This window comes from Rhinatrema bivittatum, chromosome 2, assembly GCF_901001135.1.
Source record: "Rhinatrema bivittatum chromosome 2, aRhiBiv1.1, whole genome shotgun sequence".
In the NCBI taxonomy this organism is placed as follows: Eukaryota; Metazoa; Chordata; class Amphibia; order Gymnophiona; family Rhinatrematidae; genus Rhinatrema; species Rhinatrema bivittatum.
In genome coordinates, this window is record NC_042616.1 from 310236413 (window position 1) to 310254680 (window position 18268).

The 18268-nt window shown below is 43.3% G+C and overlaps 1 protein-coding gene across 1 annotated transcript in view; it reads right to left on the reverse strand.

Moving 5' to 3' along the window:
- The window catches only part of PKD1L1 (polycystin 1 like 1, transient receptor potential channel interacting), a 446216-nt gene that overhangs the window by 94101 nt on the left and 333847 nt on the right, over positions 1-18268 (reverse strand). The window contains exons 50-54 of the mRNA XM_029587088.1: positions 17454-17634; positions 16796-16931; positions 7043-7127; positions 3881-4054; positions 56-174 (exon numbers count right to left, since the gene is read on the reverse strand). Of these exons, the coding sequence (XP_029442948.1) occupies positions 56-174; positions 3881-4054; positions 7043-7127; positions 16796-16931; positions 17454-17634 (695 nt within the window). The remainder of the gene's footprint in view (positions 1-55; positions 175-3880; positions 4055-7042; positions 7128-16795; positions 16932-17453; positions 17635-18268) is intronic.

The following is an 18268-nucleotide window of genomic DNA, read 5'->3' on the forward strand; positions in this document are numbered from 1 at the left end:
TAAACAGCTTTATCATGCATGCATAGGCCCCTTGGCCTAGGGTAATATTATTTACCTTAGTGTCTGCTGAATAAGCGTTTCCTTTCTTATTCGCTCTTTAGCCTCCCTTAGCTGAGCATGTGTTGGAGGACGAGTCAAGCGTAGGTATCGAGCTCTCTGGCGAGCAGCAAGGATCTAGGTCAGAGAAGAACACTTAATCTCTCTTCAACAAAAAAAGAGAAAGCATGGAAATCTTGCCTTAATGCCACATTAGTAAATCAGTAGCCCAGGCCTCATATTAAAATGAAGATGAATCCTCCCCCTCAATAGAAGTAAAACCATACTAATAAAAAGAATATTTCAAAAAAGCTGACAAAAAGAATTATATCCAATAAAATAAAACTCATAAATTTTCCAAAGACCAATAAAATATTTCAAAACAATAGTCACATACACCACCCAATACTAAAAAAAAAAAAAAAAAAAAAGATAAAACCCTTGATGTGCACTCCTGGGATCCTTTGATTTCTAGATGCCCTGAGATTGTTGTAGATTAGCAGGGGAGAGGAGAGGAGCTGTTGCTCACAGTCTTCTCTCTCTCATATATACACACATGCTGAATCACAGAACATGCTCTCACATACACACAGATGATATGCTCTCACATACATACACAAAGACAGACATGCTCTAAAAAACACACAGACAGACATGCTCTCACACACAGACATGTTCTTACACACAGACATACACACATAGACATGCTCTCTCTCTCTCACACACAGACATACTCTCTCTCTCACACACACAGACATACTCTCTCTCACACACACACACACACACACACACAGATATACTCAGTTCCTCCCCCCTCTCCATCAGACACATTATTTACTTCTTCCCATCAGAAGCAGAAGTCCAGCAGGCAGCCTCCTCTTCTTGAGGCCACGGAGAGCGATACCTCACTGTTTCTTGCATATGCAGGGGAGGGGGGAGTAACACACTGTTGTTCCTCCTATGGTCCAACACCGCGCAGGCCCAGGGACGATGCTTCTTCTTCCTGCCACAGCGCGGTTGTGCTCTGTTCTTTTATCTATCCGCGACTGCATGACCTCTCCTTCTTCATGCCTGTGTAGACCCACCACTTCCTTTTCCGGGCTGCGTGGGCAGGAAGGAAAGACCATGCCAGATGGGTGGCATTCTAGGCCAGGTTGAGCAAACATTTTGAGCCACGGTCCCCCTTTCCATCTATATAATATGTTTAGCCCTCCACCTACCAAAGTTGGGTTATATCATGTATATAATATATATATAATGTATATATATATTTATAAGAAACTGCCATAGTGGGTCAGACCATATATATATATATATATATATATACATACATATTTACATGTATATGTCAAAGTCTCTCACCAACCAATCAGCTGTTGAACTGTTTGCCAAATAACAGGCAATCACACTGCCAGCCAGAAGCTTCAAAATTCCAGCTTGATTCTCTTCAAGTTGCTGATAGGAGCAATCAAATACACACAAACACAAAGAGAAGCAGATACCTCACCACATCCAGACAGGCACCTCACAGTCAGGCCGATACAGTACAGTGCGCTCCGACGGAGCACACTGTTAGCCTGCTATTGGACGCGTGTTTTCCCTTACCTCTTATTCAGTAAGGGGAGGAAAATGCGCGTCCAACCTATGGCACCTAATAGCGCCCTCAACATGCAAATGCATGTTGATGGCCCTATTAGGTATGCGCGCGGGATACAGAAAGTAAAATGTGCAGCCAAGCCGCACATTTTACTTTCAGAAATTAGCGCCCACCCAAAGGTCGGCGCTAATTTCTTCCGGCGCCGGGAAAGTGCACAGAAAAGCAGTAAAAACTGCTTTACTGTGCACCCTCCGACTTAATATCATAGCGATATTAAGTCGGAGGGCCTGAAGAGTAAAAAAAGTAAAAAAAAAATTTGAATTCGGCCTGCGGCTGTCGGGCCGAAAACCGGATGCTCAATTCTGCCGGCGTCCGGTTTCCGAGCCCATGGCTGTCAGCGGGCTCGAGAACAGACGCCGGCAAAATTGAGCGTCGGCTGTCAAACCCACTTGACAGCCACCGCTCCTGTCAAAAAGGAGACTCTAGGACGCGCTAGTGTCCTTAGCGCCTCCTTTTCCCCGTTTCTACCACGCCACCTAATTTGAATACTGTATTGTGCACACCGGCGAGGGGCTGGTGCGCGCGACGGGAGAGCGGGCGTTCGTCCGCTCTCCCGGGAACTTTACTGAATCGGCCTGAGTAATAAGCAGCACAAACTCCTTCCACTGCCAGTCACAATGTGAACTAACACAACACTCAGCAAAAAAGACACTCAAAATCTATACAGCAAACCTATCATAACATAACAATAGTAACACCAAAAACTCAAACAATAAGAACCCTACCTATATTCACATCTCCCCTCCCAGCAAATCACCTCCTTTCCTTTACTCTCTCACTCACTCAACCCTTCACTTCCTTGCCTTCTCTGTCACTCTCTACCTAACATCAAGCTAGGTTGAGTGAACATTTTACAAATCTCATCTTTGGGTGAGTTTCCTCACTCTGAAGGTCATCAAATCTTCACAAGAGACCATTGTTCTGTTCGTATGTCTCACTTTGAATGTCAAAGTGGCCCCAACCCCTTCACTAATACCTAGACCTCACCTCGAGTTACTAGGTGGGCCTCCCATAGAGATATAAATACCTATCTAGTGTGAGGGCATTATGGCTAGGTTCTCTCTCTCTCTCTCTCTCATAGCTAGGCTGGCTCTCCAGGATCTTCCAAACCACTAAAAATGGTCCACCCAGTGGTTGTTTACAGGAAATACAACAATTCTGAAATCTATTACAAAGTGTGAAAAGGTTAGCATTTCACATAGGTATTAGTACACTTTGTGATAAACTGCCTAATACCATAAAACACACCCCCTTTCCTATCACATGTGATATTTAGTGCATTTTAATAAATCCAGGCCTTAATGAGTAATTCTCTTTTTTTTTCTTCATATATTATAATACAAATTGGATATTGGAATTGGTTTTTTTTTTCTTCTTTTGAAACATTTTGGTTTATATTAAATTGTGATGTTCAATTGTAATATTCAAAAAATGTATTCAATTTGTAAAATTTGAAAAATTGATAAATAACGAATTAAAATTTTTTTTTACAGGGCTAGCACTTCCTCCCTGCACAGACAAGGGGAAAGGTGTCCTCTGCTCAGCTGCTGTTGGATTAGGTCCCCTGGTGGCTGCATGGCCTCTCTCCCTGTTTTTCAGCTGCCGGTAGGATCGGGTCCACCAGCGGTTGCATGCACCTTCCCCCATGATATGCCACGTCCCTGTTCTAGGCAGCCGTGGGCCTCCTCCTCTTCTGCCGCCAGGCGGGATGAGCAATCCCAGCAGCCACACAAGTCTCCTCTTCTTCTGCCCCTGGTCACCCTGTACAGCCTGGCACCCAGGAGCCTTGGCCCCACCCCCCACCCCTCGCTTTTCCACTGGGCCTTGCAGTACAAAGCACCCGCTGGACTGCAAGCTCATTTTCAAAGAGAAACACCTCCTAGAACTTCCTTTTGAAAATCCTGCTAGCAAAGAACCCGTGTGCTTTATGCCTGCGCCAAAGCAGGCCCAGAGTACACACCAAAATGTACATACGAAGATTTAAAAATGTGATCTCCGCGTTACTTTGCCAACACCAAGCAGACCCTGCCCATTTTTCTCTGTGGATAAACACACTTTTAGCCACAAGAGAGGAGGGTAATAAAAACAGTGCAATTTTACGTGGGTAAACTGCTGACACACTGCACCTATAGCATGCAGAGAAGAAGTTGGCAAACTACCAGGAAATATGTCTTTTAAGTTCCTTACTTTTTCAAGCTCTGTGGACGCTTCATGGGAATAGGACCAAGAATGGGGAACAAAATTCCGAGGAGGCTGACCAGATTCGCAAACCAGATATTTGGTAGCATCATGCAAGGCTTCCATGAAGAAATCACTGCGGTCTCTGTTTCTCCATGACACTACCGCAGCCATCATTAGTATCTGAAAAACAAGCAGCCAGAGGTTCCACAAAATTGAGAGCCTTTGGTAAAACAGCAGGTGGTGCAGGTCACGCAATAAACCCAGGACGTTCGTGTTCAAAAAGTTTGTCCAGCAAACTTTCAGAGTCGCTGAACTAATCCCAACAATTCAAATCCCCTTCCCTTCCTGCCTCCCCCTCCGCCCCCAGCTCACCGCCTAACTTCTGTCCAGGTAAATTGTGGCCCAGATACAATTTACCTGGGTGAAAAAAAAAAAAAGAGGCGACAGTGGGGATATTCACGGGACACGGTTTCATTGTATCTGGGCAGTACCGACAGTCAGTGCTGGCCAGGCAAAATTACCTGGGTAACTGTGGCCAGCCAAACAGCAGGCCTAAAGTTAGCCGGACAGCTTTATCCAGGTAAGGCCGCATATCTAGCCTGGCCGTATTCGGGTTAAATATCCAATTAAAGTTGTTGGGTAACTTTGTCCGGACATGACCTGCTGAGTAAGGGCCTGTGTTGGTGCTGGTTTTGCCTAAGCACAAGCCTCTCCCATAGCATCCTGGCATGGAGATAATGAAAATGTTCCAAGCAAAACGAGTATCCACTAATCATAAACAATTGCAGAACATCTCATGAATCACCGTATAACAATGCCCAACTAGAGGTGAACCACAGAAACATTTAAAAATGGGTTTTTTTTATATGAAACCTTCAATTATACTAACCAGGACTTTAGTCAGTATTCATATAAAGCATTGGACTTATAAACCTATACAATCGCCTTTTAATTATTTTTATAAATTGTTAAAAATAACTCTAGTATACTATCTCAATGCAGTCTTAGAAACATTTTTTTTATTAGATCTTATCTGTATTGACTGCCACTTCAGGCTAGAGCTACTTGCCAAGCAAGCAGCTTTCCCAAGAATCCCAGCATCCCTCCCTATCCCTAGAGGGAAAGCTGAGTGAATGGATTACAATACAGGCAATTTTGATTGGTGGATGAGGATCACGTGACTTGTCCCTTTAAATGTGAAGGGAAAGTTTCCCATTAGATACGCCACTTTTATCTTTATTTGGAAGAAGCGTTATGGCCCGCAAAAAGTATGTTTAAGTGGTTTAAGTTTTATGGGGGTTTATGAATATGTAGAGAATAACATTTATTGTTTTATATTTTTAGATAATACCCTGAGGCAGGCACGAGGGTATCGAAACATTGGCGATGTCGAAAGTCTTGGAAAAGCAGCTTGTTTGATGGGCAGTTCTGGCCCGAAGTAGCAGTCAGTATAGATAAGTTCTAATAAAAAAAAATATGTCTAAGAGTGCATTGAGATAGTAAGTTAGATTTTTTAGCAATAATTAAAAGTAATCAAAATGAGATTGTAGATGATTATAAGTCCAATGACTACTGTCTAAAGCCCATTGCAGGCAAAAGATTGCAGATTCTTCTCTGCATTGATGACTCATACAATCTCCTGACTGGTATAATTGAAGGTTTCATATAAAAAAAAAGTCAGTGTTTCTATGGTTCATCTCTAGTTGGGTATTGCTATAAAGATAATGTACCAGTTTGTTCCATCATCAGGAAAATGCAGGGAGGGGAAACAATTATATACAACTTTCTCTGGAGCATACAATCTGCTCCAAAATAGCCCCAACCACTTATGAATTTTTTTACATTTTTATTCAGCCAAGGATACTGTTTCACTCTTGTCCATACAGTAGCCAAGCAATACAAACTTGTTTACCTATGGCAGAGAAGCCATGGTGCTAATTAGTTCAAAATCATTTTGTACCCATAAGAACATAAGAAAATGCCATACTGGGTCAGACCAAGGGTCCATCAAGTCCAGCATCCTGTTTCCAACAGTGGCCAATCCAGGCCATAAGAACCTGGCAAGTACCCAAAAACTAAGTCTATTCCATGTTACCATTGCTAATGGCAGTGGCTATTCTCTAAGTGAACTTAATAGCAGGTAATGGACTTCTCCTCCAAGAACCCATCAGGTAGTACTGTAATGTTTTGGCTAGCCACAGGTTGGCTCATGACAGCCACACTCACCCCCAGCCCCTCATGCCGCTTACACGGCCGAAACATCATCCTGCCACGTCTCCGTGGCCTCCTAGGTGCACATGCACATGGTGCAGTGCCTCTTAAAGACCCCAGGGCAGGAAACCCTTCAGTCATCATCAGTCCTGCTATTTTAAACCCTGGCATTACAACAAGCAGATGCCTCAGCAACAGGTCCTCCTGCTCCTACAGTGCATGTTGCTTTACCGTCTTGACCTTGCCTTTCCTCGTTGCTCTTCCTGTCTTGCCTGCTGTATCTTTGCCTTGTCTTGCCTCTGTGTGCCTTGCCCTGTCCTACCTTGTTGTTCCTGCTGTGCCTTGGTCCCCTGTCTTTGTCTGTCCATCTCTGCCTGACTGTCAGTTTTGACCCTGGCCTTGAGCCCTGACTACTCTTTTGGACTATCGCCTGCCCTGACCTCTGCTTGGACCTCTACACTGCCTGATCTCCGCCTGGATCTCGATGCTGCCTGATCTCAGCCTGCCCCAACCTCTACCTGGATTTTGACACTGCTTACTCACTACCCGCCCTGGCCTCAGCCTACTACTTGACTACATCTGAATGCTCATAACAGGACCCTCACCTAAGCCCTACCTACACCTGGCACCCAAGGGCTCAACCTATAGGGAACAGGGCTGGTATAGGTGAAGTCCTAGTCCTTGTAAGAGCGAGTTCACCTACTATCGACGCGGGCCTAGTGGGTTCGCCTGCTAGGCTGCGTCAACCATGCCACAGCCCAAGGGCTCGCATCCATGACAAGTACTTTATGCATGGGGTCCAGTTTTTCTGCCCCTTCAAGTCACAATTATGCCAGAAATCACTTGAATCATTCATGAGTGTTTTATCACACAAAGGGCAGGGAGAGGCACACACCACACAGACATTTATAATTCTACTTCAATTATTAAATTGTGATCTATTAATCACATCCTTACCACGAGGGGCTCAATGACAAAGATGCAATACACGATGGAAAAGAACAAAGAATGGAGCCAGAGAATGCATTTTGTAGTGCCAAACCTGTGCAATGTGAAAAAAGAAATAGTCAGTGGCCTTCATTTCTGGACACACTATCTCCTTTTAACATTAGAATCTGCAGGAACTGGGCATTTTTTCAGAACAATCTCATGTTGCCTGCAAGAAATCTGTATAGCCTGAGGCACAATAGGGATATTAACTTGGAACATGCTTTTATTTGTTTATTAGGCACATTTATCCAGGCCTTGCCTTTGCTAGCCTAAAGTACATTGCAACAGCAGCTCCATCAATAAAAGAAATATTGAAAAGAAGCCATAATCAATATAGTTCAGCTGTAAATGTCATATTGTAACATTTAAAAACATGAGGTTGTGGTTAGGAATGCTACTCGTCAAAGATATTAAATCCTTGTAAACTGGTATGTTCCACAAAGTGGAATATAAATCAGATAAATAAATCAACCACTGCTCTTTGCATATGCCCTAGGTACCCTACACAGTTTTGGTTATATAAAACAGTATGTCACCATAAACCATGCAATGCACCAAGAATACTGTAAATTTAAAACATGTTTTGCAACACTCTTCTGCCAAACTTGCTGTCTGCTTTAGCAGCCAAGGAAAAGATGTAAAGTGAGCTCAGACCAGTTACTTGACAAATATCCTAGACAGAAATATGGATAATAAAAGCCACACATACTTCCTTGGCCCTGAGGGAGTGATACCTCAGTCTTCTAGCACACTAGGTTTTTTTTAGCTGCTACCGCAAATGTAACCCCTGGATGGGCAAACCCTAGTAAAGGTCCCCAAGGACAATAGTAAAATAGACCCTATTTGCAAACAGTTCTCCATGGATAGCTTAACTTCTGAGTGTTCCAGGGCTCCCTGGATGGGGAGAAGAAGCATAGCTTCAAGGTCCTTTTGCATGTGTCACCATTATATAGCCCCTGTTAGTCCCTTAGCATACAGCACTGATAATCTCCAAGGTCTCTGATCGCAATAAACATACTGGAAGCTGAGAGGTTTCCAATTTCTTTTACTGATAGTTGATTAAATGAATGAAAATGATCTTTACAGCTCTCTTGATGTTAAACCCAATTGATTTTACAGGTTGAGATAAAATAATACATTTGTGACCTCACTCTTCCAGGAACGGTTTTTGGAATTTGTAATAGACAATTCTTTAATGATTTAACTCTTTCATCTTTATCATAACTTCAGTTATATATAAGTGTGAAAACGTCTCCTAATCTCCCAAATTTACAACAGATTCTTCCCACTGTGGAATGCTCAGATTAGAAGTCTCAATTACTCAACAAAATACAAAGTCCCAATTCTCATACCTCTTCTGGAGTCTTCTCTGTTCTCATAGATCTTCTGATAGCAAAAGTGGGTACTTACCTCCCAAGTGTAGTAGTACGCATAAGTCAATAGTGAAAATACTCTTAATTACTCTCTCTCTCTCTCTCTCTTGTGATGGATGTGAATCCATTCCTCAAGGTCTTTCCAGGACCTTCTCTACATGTTTTAGAAACGGAGTTCCTGATACTATAAGGCACTCAGTCCCGACAGAACAAAATCAGAGAAAAACCTTATTCAAATGGGGCAACCAAAAAGAGAGAAAGGAAGGGTGGAAAACTTCCTTCGCTAAAAGGAAAGTTCTCTAAAAACTCTGAACCAATAATAGGGTTCAGATACTCTGCTTCCCTTCTCTTTACCCCAGTCTCTGTGAAGAAGACCCTCAGAGTTCTTTTCCCAGAAAAAAAAAAAATCAATCAAAATAAAGATTGCACAATCAGGGCTGTTTCTCAACAGGACAACTCATGAAAAATCTGAATCAGGAGTCCAAGCCCTAAGATGGTGACAAGGGTTTATAATGGCTCAAGCACATACTATCTCTTTCTCCCTGTGGCACTGTGAGCTTCTTAGGGTAGCCAGAGGGCAGATTCAGGCTGAACTTGGGCAGAAATCTTGCATAAACTTGTTTACTAGTGACAAGGAAACAAACAAAAGCAGCACTGCTGTTCTTTGCAGTTCAACAGCACAAATGTAGTATCACAACGTACAGTTCAGCAGTGATCTCGTTCTCGAGGCTTCCTTCTCTCTTCTGGGCCTCTTGTTTGCTCCTGGTACACCTTCCCAGGGACCTCCACCCGGACCAGGATTCCCTGCTGACTTAGGCTTAAGGTGGACCAGGCCAGATCTCTGGATCTGGTCCTTTAAGATGTTTGGGGGTTTTCTCCTGTTTACTCCTTCACACTCCCACGTGTGGGAGCTCAGAACCTAGCCTCTGTTCACTAATCTTTCTGTTTTTCTCTATAAACTTGGTTTCCTGTTTTGCTAAGGAACCCAAGAGTTCCTTACACAAACAATATAGCCTGTGATTCATTTAGAAAAGACCCTGTTGAAACAACTTGAGCTTTAACCAGGATGACTTCCTCTAGGACTAAGTTCTATCAAAAAGGAAACACGGGACTTGAGCTACATCAAACCTGCAAAAGTTATTTATCCTCTTGTTTTAAATGCTCCTTTATTTTTTAAATGTTCCTTGTATATCTCTCCCATGCGACTGTTTTAATATGTTCTTTGTATCGCGCCCAAGCGACTGTTCTGTTTCAATGTAAACCGGTGTGATCTGTATTCTAATCAGGAACGTCGGTATATAAGAATTTAAAAATAAATAAAATAAATAAAGCCAGACCATCCCCTAGAGTGGGGAGGATGTACAAAGAACACTGGCAAACTAGTGACTCATTAATCCAAAAATAGAAGACTACCTTAGGAAAGAAAGATGGAATAGCCCTAAGGACCCCTTATCTATCCAAAATATTTGCAAGGAACATCACCACACAAAATCTGAACCTTGATAACTTTATGTTCAGAATAGATAAATTAGTCTCCAGAGGTCTGAGCAAGTACATAAAAATATGATTTTAAAGGTATGAACATTCAAAATAGAGGGCAATATAAAATCATATTTGAGTTCACAAATTTCCACTGGACCAAACTAAGGAGATGGATTACACATGCAAAATCTAGTTTAGAAACTGAAAAATCATGGGAAAGGCAAACAATCAGGGTCATTCATCAAATAATTTTAGGGTCCTAATGCCTGTAATAATGCTATAATGCATGCATTATTTATCGCAGCACTCACTGCATATGCAAATTTGCTAAATTTATTCAGGTGGATGGAGTAAATGAAAATGAGATGAGGTAATGCTGTGTGTGATAGCACAATGCATGTGTTATACATGCTATTGTGGGCAATAATGCTGAAAATAACTACACCTTTTTTCTAGTGTTATGACCTGTGATACCTGTGTGTTATGCCCAAAATGGTATTTTTTTGCAAATTCTGTTTTAGGCATGATAAGGGAGAGAGAGAGAGAGGGAGATGAGAGGAGTAGAGAGAGAGAGAGAGAGCCTCTAGGGTGGCACACATGTTAGTCATCTGTTTATACCACTATAGAAGGGTCATCTAGGAACGCGAGGTGAGGTTATGCTGGTGGTCTAGGGTTTGGTGGGCAGTTTTACATGCACAGGCAGACTTACGACCGCACAGTACAAATTAGTGAAGATTTGACATGATTTGAAATGAGGAAAGATACACAAAGATGATGTTTCTACAATGTTCTCTCGCCCTAGCTTGATAGTACCCAGGTAGAGAGTGCATCCACCCCCTTTTTTTTTTTTTTTATCACAGGCATTGTTCATGCAAAATTTTTAGCATTTTGATGAATCTAGGGGAAAGGTAGATGGTTTTACATATCCCTAATAGAACTGAGCAAACCATTGAACCATTGATCCTGATTTGAGCTGAGTATCTGCATTTAGCTTGAGTCATCATACAAGATGATGACTTCTGCACTATTAGAGACCCGGATGCTCCTTGAGGTGAGGGAGAGGATCTGGCTGGTGGTGTTGCAACCGTCCCTTCCTGACGGCTTCACTCCGCCTACCTTTCTTTCTTTGCACCTCCTCTCACCATGAATGGACGCCTGGCTGCTACGGCGTCTGCTTGCTGTTCTCTCCGGCGTCCCCGGACCGGCTTGGGCGCTGCCTCCCGCCATGCTCCGCTGGTACCTTAGGGCGCACACGCCGTGCGGCCCTCTCTCTCATTTCCTACCTGGCACGAACCTCAGGGGCGTCCCCCTGTGATGATGTCACGCTGCCCGGATATTTAAAGCCTACGATGTTTGATAGCCTTTGAGTTAGCAAGGGGTATCTTACGGATGGGATTCGCTCTCCGTACCCAGCTACTCTGTCTCTCCAATTCCCATTGGACTCTTAACGCTAATGGGGTACCTGCTCCTCGGGGGCCTAACTTGCTTTTCAAGTCGGTATCAGGAAACCGGTACCCACTCCTCGAGGGCCCATGTTCCCTGACTCACTACCTGCTCCTACCTTCTCTTCTGCCTGGAAGGATTCGCTACATTCAACATCAATGAGTACTACCATCTTCACCTCAGAGCTGTTCCCTGGTACCAGGTACTCGCTCCTCGAGGGCCTGTCTCCGTTCCAGCCCTAGTGCCATCTCCTATGTGGAACCGCTGTGTGAGTACATTAACTTCAAGCCTCTCAGCTCTCAAGGGTCAGGTACTTGCTCCTCGAGGGCCTGCTCTCCCTATCCTGGGGTTCTCCATACTGGGGCTTTGTGCATATTCCACTGTAGTCATTATTCTCAGTTCTTTCCACTACAGCACTGCTACCGGAGGAGTCGCTGTTCCAGCGCCTGAGGGATACTAGCCCAGCCAGGCAACTTCTGCTGCTCACTACTGCCACCTCTGGTGGCTTCATCACATTGTCTAATAAAAGATCAATCTCTGTGTTTGTATATCCTAAGCTGAGCCTGACCTGTGGCCCCTCACGGGACTTCCCCCTGTGGGTGTGGTCAGCTGCCACAGTGTCCAAGGGTCCACCCAAACCTCACTAATTGCCACCCCTTCTCTACAAGGGTGGCAATTAGTGAGGCTGTAGAGAAGGGGTGGTTGTAGAGAAGGGGTGGCAATATTCACTATAGGATATGCACTTGTGCATGCATACACACAGGTCGTGATAAAAGAACATATAGGAAAACTCAGCATACACAAGCAAAGGAAAAAAGAATATTTCAAAGAACACTGCACATATATTTGTATATTGCTCCTAAAATATTGCATATGGGAACTTTTTTTCGCATACAGTCCACAAAATTTAGAAGCAATATTGGCAAAGGAGACTTTTTTAGATGTTTAGGAGTTTATGGGGTTATTGTACTGAGGAAGGCTTTGCCAAGGGGAAAGGGCTGTGTTTTGAAAGGATTGGATAACTTGTGACTAGCAGACCCTTTAACATATAGAAGTAAGTGTTTGGCTGCAACTAGCAAAACTGAAAGTGGACAAGGCCATGAAGCTTGATGAGATATATCCCAGGATGCTTAGGGAGCTCTGAGAAGTTCTGGCAGGTCTACTGATGGACCTGTTCAACAGATCCTTGGAGATGGGCATGGTGTCACAAGATTAAAGAAGGGTGATTTTGGTCCCGCTTCACAAATGTGGTAGCAGAGAGAAGGCTGGAAACTACAAGCTAGTTAGCCTTACCATGGTGGTAAGAAAATTAATTGAGACTCTGCTGAAGGAAATGATATTGAATTATCTACAATCTGGTGGGTTGCTGTACCTGAGGCAACATGGTTTCATCAGAATAAGATCATGTTGAACAAATCTGATAGATTTTTTTGGTTGACTGGCTAAAGAATTTGATCGATGAATAGCACTCAATATGATTTACTTGGATTTCAGAAAAACTTTTGATATGATCTCACATAGAAGGCTCAAGAACAAAATGAGAACCCTTGGAGTATGAGAACCAAGGTGGTAGAATGGATTACTAATTGTTTGACTGATAGACAACAGCAAGTAATGGCAAATGGAACCTACTTTTAAGATAGAAGAGTAATAAGTGAAGTACTTCAAGGATCAGTTCTGTTCAATAACTTTGTGAGTGATATTGCAGAGGGGTTAGAAGAAAATGTTTGTCTCTTTTGCAGATGATACTAAGATCTTCAGCAAAATGGACATACCTGAAGACGTAGAGAGAATGAGAAGTGATTTCAGAAAGCTGGAAAAGTGGTCAAACGTTTGGAAGCTGGAATTCAGTGCCAAGAAGTGCAGAGTCATTCATTTAGTTCCAGTAATACAAAGGAGCTGTATGTGATGCGGGGTAAAATGATGTGCAAGGACCAGGAGAGAGACCTTGGGTGATAGTGGCAGATGATCTGAAAGTTGTGAAGCAAAGTGACAAGGTAGTGGCTAAGGCAAAAGTTATGCTGGGCTACATAGGGAGAGTCATCATCATCAGGATAAAGGAGCTGATAATGAACCTGTATAGGTCTTTTGTGAGGCTTCACCTGGACTACTACGTTCAACTCTGAAAACTGTCTCTTAAGCAGTCTAGAGAAATGCAATAAAAATGGGTGGAGTCTGCACTGGAAGACCTATGAGAAGAGACTGGATGACCTAAATATATAAAGCCTAGAGGAGAGGAGGGAAGGCGAGATTGTAAAAGAGTGTATGTTACACACTCCTTAAAAGCCCAGGACAGGAAGAAAGTTTCATTCTGAAAGTGTTCTCCTTAGAAGGGGATGAGAAGTTAGGCCCAGGGAGAACATGGGAGTCTCAGGGAACAGAAGGAAGCCTAGGGAAGGCTAATACTGCTGAAGTGTGAGTTATGTTGTCTTTATTTGTGAACTGCAAAATTAAGCAGAGTCATTTCTGTTTTGTTTTCTTGTCATTAATAACGAAGTATATGACAGAACAGCCAGAATCCAGCCTGAGTCTGACTAGCCCAAGACTGGTCACGGAGCTACATATGGTGTCGGTTCGAGGATTTCTGCACTAATCTTGGCACAGGCAGAGAACCATGCCAAAAAGAGAAAGAAAAAGAGAACCATGTAAAAAAGAGAAAGAAAAAAAAAACATTTTTCCTTTTTCCTGGGGCTTCGCCTCAGTGACAGCTGAGAGATTAATTCACAGCAAGCTAAGGAAGATAGCTCTACCTGGAGAAGGGGACTTATATAATGAGTCAGAGCCAAACAAGCAGGGTTTATTATTATGTTTTGGTTCCTCCTTGAGGGAAAATTTAGTTATTTATGTACTTCTGAATAGGGAAGAGCCCTGCAAGAAAACCTTTGTGTGACCAGAGCCAGCCTAATTAACATGGAGCAATTAATACAGGTCCTCACTGAAGGGCAGCAGCAGTTCCTGAAATGAGTTCAAACCCTCACGAACAGAATAGCCAGCAGTTGGGAGTGTAGAACCAGCAGCATGGGATGCTGACACAGATGGTGCAAGCAAGAGAAGCTGCCACAACACGGATTACCCCAGTACCTCCAATATTGTTTAAAATAAAGTCAGGGGAAGACAAAGAACTTTGAAAGAATTGCTTGCATGATTGACTAGCCAGAAGCTAGCTGGACCACCTATCTGGCAAGAATCAAGCCATCTTTCAAGATGCCAATCCAGATGGGGAAGCCAACTACTCTGAGGTCAAAACTGCCATCCTGGAAAGAGCAGGGTACATGATGGAAACTTACTTGCAACAATTCTGGAGAAGCACTTTACAGCCTCACACTGGAGAAAGTGTTGGAAGTGGCAGACACCTTCCACAAAGCTCAGTTGATGTTGGAAATAGGATGGAAATCAGAAAGACAACCCACACTGTTCCTTGATGAGGCAGTGAGAATGCAGGACCCCAGAACATACTTCAGAGCAGGACAATGCTGGTTCTGCACTCAAGTCACAGACCCCAGCTTGTTTCAACTGTGGAAAGAAAAAACATTTGGCAAAAGACTGTTGCCATGAAAGGTGCAAACCTAAGGAGGTCAGCTTGATGACATAGCCATCACTGAAGGTTAAAGTACCCACTAGCAAAGGACTCCAAACAGGTGAAAGACCACTGGACTGGATGAGAGGAAGAGGACCTGAGGTACCTGCATGAAGAAGTAGCGAGATAATTGTATTTTCCCCATTTTCTCATTTTGTACAGGGGCATAAGGAAAAGTGTTGCACTTATGATAAGGAAGAAAACAAAGAACTTTTTGTAGGAAGCACTGAAGTAAAAGGAGAACAGGCCCCACAATTGTGTTCCTATTGTGAGGTCAAAGAGCACATTGTCAAGGACTGTCCCTGGCTTGAAGATAAAGACTGGGAGCTCATTTTTTAGACTCTTTGAGGCCAGGTCACAGCGATAAAAATGTCTCCTCTGGAAGCTCTCCACAGGACTTTACAAAAGTACACCTCAGAGTCAAAGACATCCAGACCATGGAGGCAACACCTGAGAAGAAAATCCAAGAGGTCTCTGTGTCTAAAGACTTCCAGAGATTTTTCTGTTCTAACTTTGCATGGTGACATATATCAGAGGAAACTGGGGGCATTCCAAGAACCCTTAGCTTGTTCCCCTAAATAGATGGGGGAGGCTAACCCTGGAAAACAGAAGCAAGCCCCACTCAAAAGTAGTTCCCTTGAGTTGGACCGGAGGCATATACAGATGGGAGAGGGGAAGGAACACTTTAGCCTAGAGCAGGGGTGGGCAAGTCCGGTCCTCAAGGGCTGCAAACCAGTCGGGTTTTCAGGATACCCCTAATAAATATGCATGAAATAGATTTGCATACAACTGAGGCAGTGTGTATGCAGGTCTCTCTCATGCATATTCATTAAGGATATCCTGAAAACCCGACTGGTTTGCAGCCCTCGAGGACCGGAATTGCCCATCCCTGGCCTAGAGGACCACATACCAATCATACTCTCCGTAATGAAGAGAAATGGTCAATCCTAGTTTTGGGTAGGAAAAGAATATGAAAGAATGATTTATTTTCCTGGGAGTTAACCTGTGTAGTAGAAGATGCAAAACATGACAAGGTTAAGCTGAGGGGGAAGGTATTAAAGGAGTGCATATTAGACTCTTCTTAGAAACCTAGAACCAGGCATTTTACCTGATCCACCTTAAGCCAGACAGAAAGGGAGTTCCGCTCTGAGGACATTCTCCTTAGAAGGAGATAAAAAGTTAGGCCCAGAGAGAACACGGAAGCCCCAAAGAAGAGAAGGAAGCCTAGGGAAAGTTAATACTGCTGAACCGTGAGTTATATTGTTGTCTTTATTTTGTGAACTGAGAAGGTAGGCTGAACTGTTTTGTTTTCCTGTCATTAATGAAGAAGTTTATGAGAGAACAGCCAGAGTCCAACCTGAGTCTGATCTATGGCTAGCCCAAGACTGCTCATGGTACCACAGAGATATAATACAAACTTTCAAATACTTGAACGGTATTAATGATACACAAAAATATAACCTTTTCCAATGGAAAGGAAGCTGTAGAACTAGGGGGTCATGATATGAAATTCCAAGGGGAATGACCCAGAACCAGGAAATATTTTGTCATGGAAAGTGTGGATGCTTGGAATAATTTCTAGAAAGAGGTGGTGAAGACAAGAATGATAATAGAATTCATACTAGCATGGGATACACACTGTGGCTGGAATACAACAGCTCATAATGAAAAAGAAAGTTATTATCCCTGTATTTCAGGAAGTTAGTGAAGTTCAAACAAATACCATAGTGATATTAGTCCTTTATTCTCAGCCACAGGCATGGGAACAGACAGAGACCTAGTCTTTCCGTAAAATTAGGAAACTGGCTCTCTTGCTTTTGGCATGGCGTCCACGGAATTTCTTACCTCAGTCCCAGCAGTGTCGTTACTGCGATACAGGCCAAAGCGATCAAGCCACAGAATACCCAGGCGAGATAACTACACCATGGAGGTAGCACTTTGTGACCATGGAAAATTGGTTGTTCAAACAGGCTGCTGTGATCTAGATAAGAGAAGAGTCAGACATAACACTGGTTTTAGTTTTCTGTGCACAAACTAGCTTGCAAACACCTGAACTGGGGGATTTAAAATGCATAATGAACTCTTGATGAACTGGAAATCTACCCACACCATTACCCACACACACATACTACTGCATAAACCACCCACACCGTCCCTGCCATTCTACTGAGTCCCATGCCACCACACCCTCTCCCCAGTGAGTCACCCATCGCCACCCCTACCTACCCCCATTCCTTCACATCCATAGAGTGACTGCAAGACAGTCACACACCTGGGGCTTCAATAACACACACACATCCAGGTCTCAGAGTCCTAAAAAATGCTCTGGGAAATTGTCAGGCAATTCTAAACTTGCTAAATTTAAAAGAAAAAAAGAAAAAGATACAAAATACATTACTGATTTTTTTTTAAGCAAGGAAACTGCTAGAAATTCCAGACTAAATATATTTTTCTTCCCCATGTGCTTATTCATGAATGGATGTGTGATTAGTAATTTAGCTACCTGAGGAGTAGTCGGAACGGACATCGTTAGTGCTGTGTTTGCAGTCCTTTTGAACAGGTTTATTGTCCTGGGAGCTGCCATCCTCAAACCCACTGGAGCTGCCATCACAGGAACAGGGACTTCCCTTCTTGCTTCTTTCACTGAAATTCCTAGAGTGAAATGTAGGAGTAAAGGAATCCCGCTGGGAAAAGAACAAAGCATACAGAATTCCTGATCAACAATATTCCTTATTGTTACATTTCTGTCTTACTACTACTGAGCATTTATATAAAGCTACAAGGTGCATGCAGAGCTGCACAGACATATAGAAGAGACAGTCCCTGCTCCGTGGAGCTTACAAGCTAGTCGACAGGTAAGAACATAAGAACATGCCATACTGGGTCAGACCAAGGGTCCATCAAGCCCAGCATCCTGTTTCCAACAGTGGCCAATCCAGGCCATAAGAACCTGGCAAGTACCCAAAAACTAAGTCTATTCCATGTTACCGATGCTAGTAATAGTAAAAATCGAGAACAGATGAACTCCCATGAACCCAGGTTGGGGGTTGGGGGGATGGGGAGGCAGACATTGGGAACAAGCCAGTGATCCCTCCAAATTCATTTTCACCCCTTTCCCCAACAATCCTCAGATCTGAACTCTATCCTCTTCACCTCATCTATCTGGTCCAGGGAGTGATGGGTACTGGCAGTTAGAAATAAAATCAGGATTGGGCCTGTCAGCTGGCATGCACTCACAGGCCCTGTCTTCAAAGATTTCAACTTATTGACCACTGTAAAGAAGTGTATTTCATGACCCCCTTAAAAGATCAGGGCCAG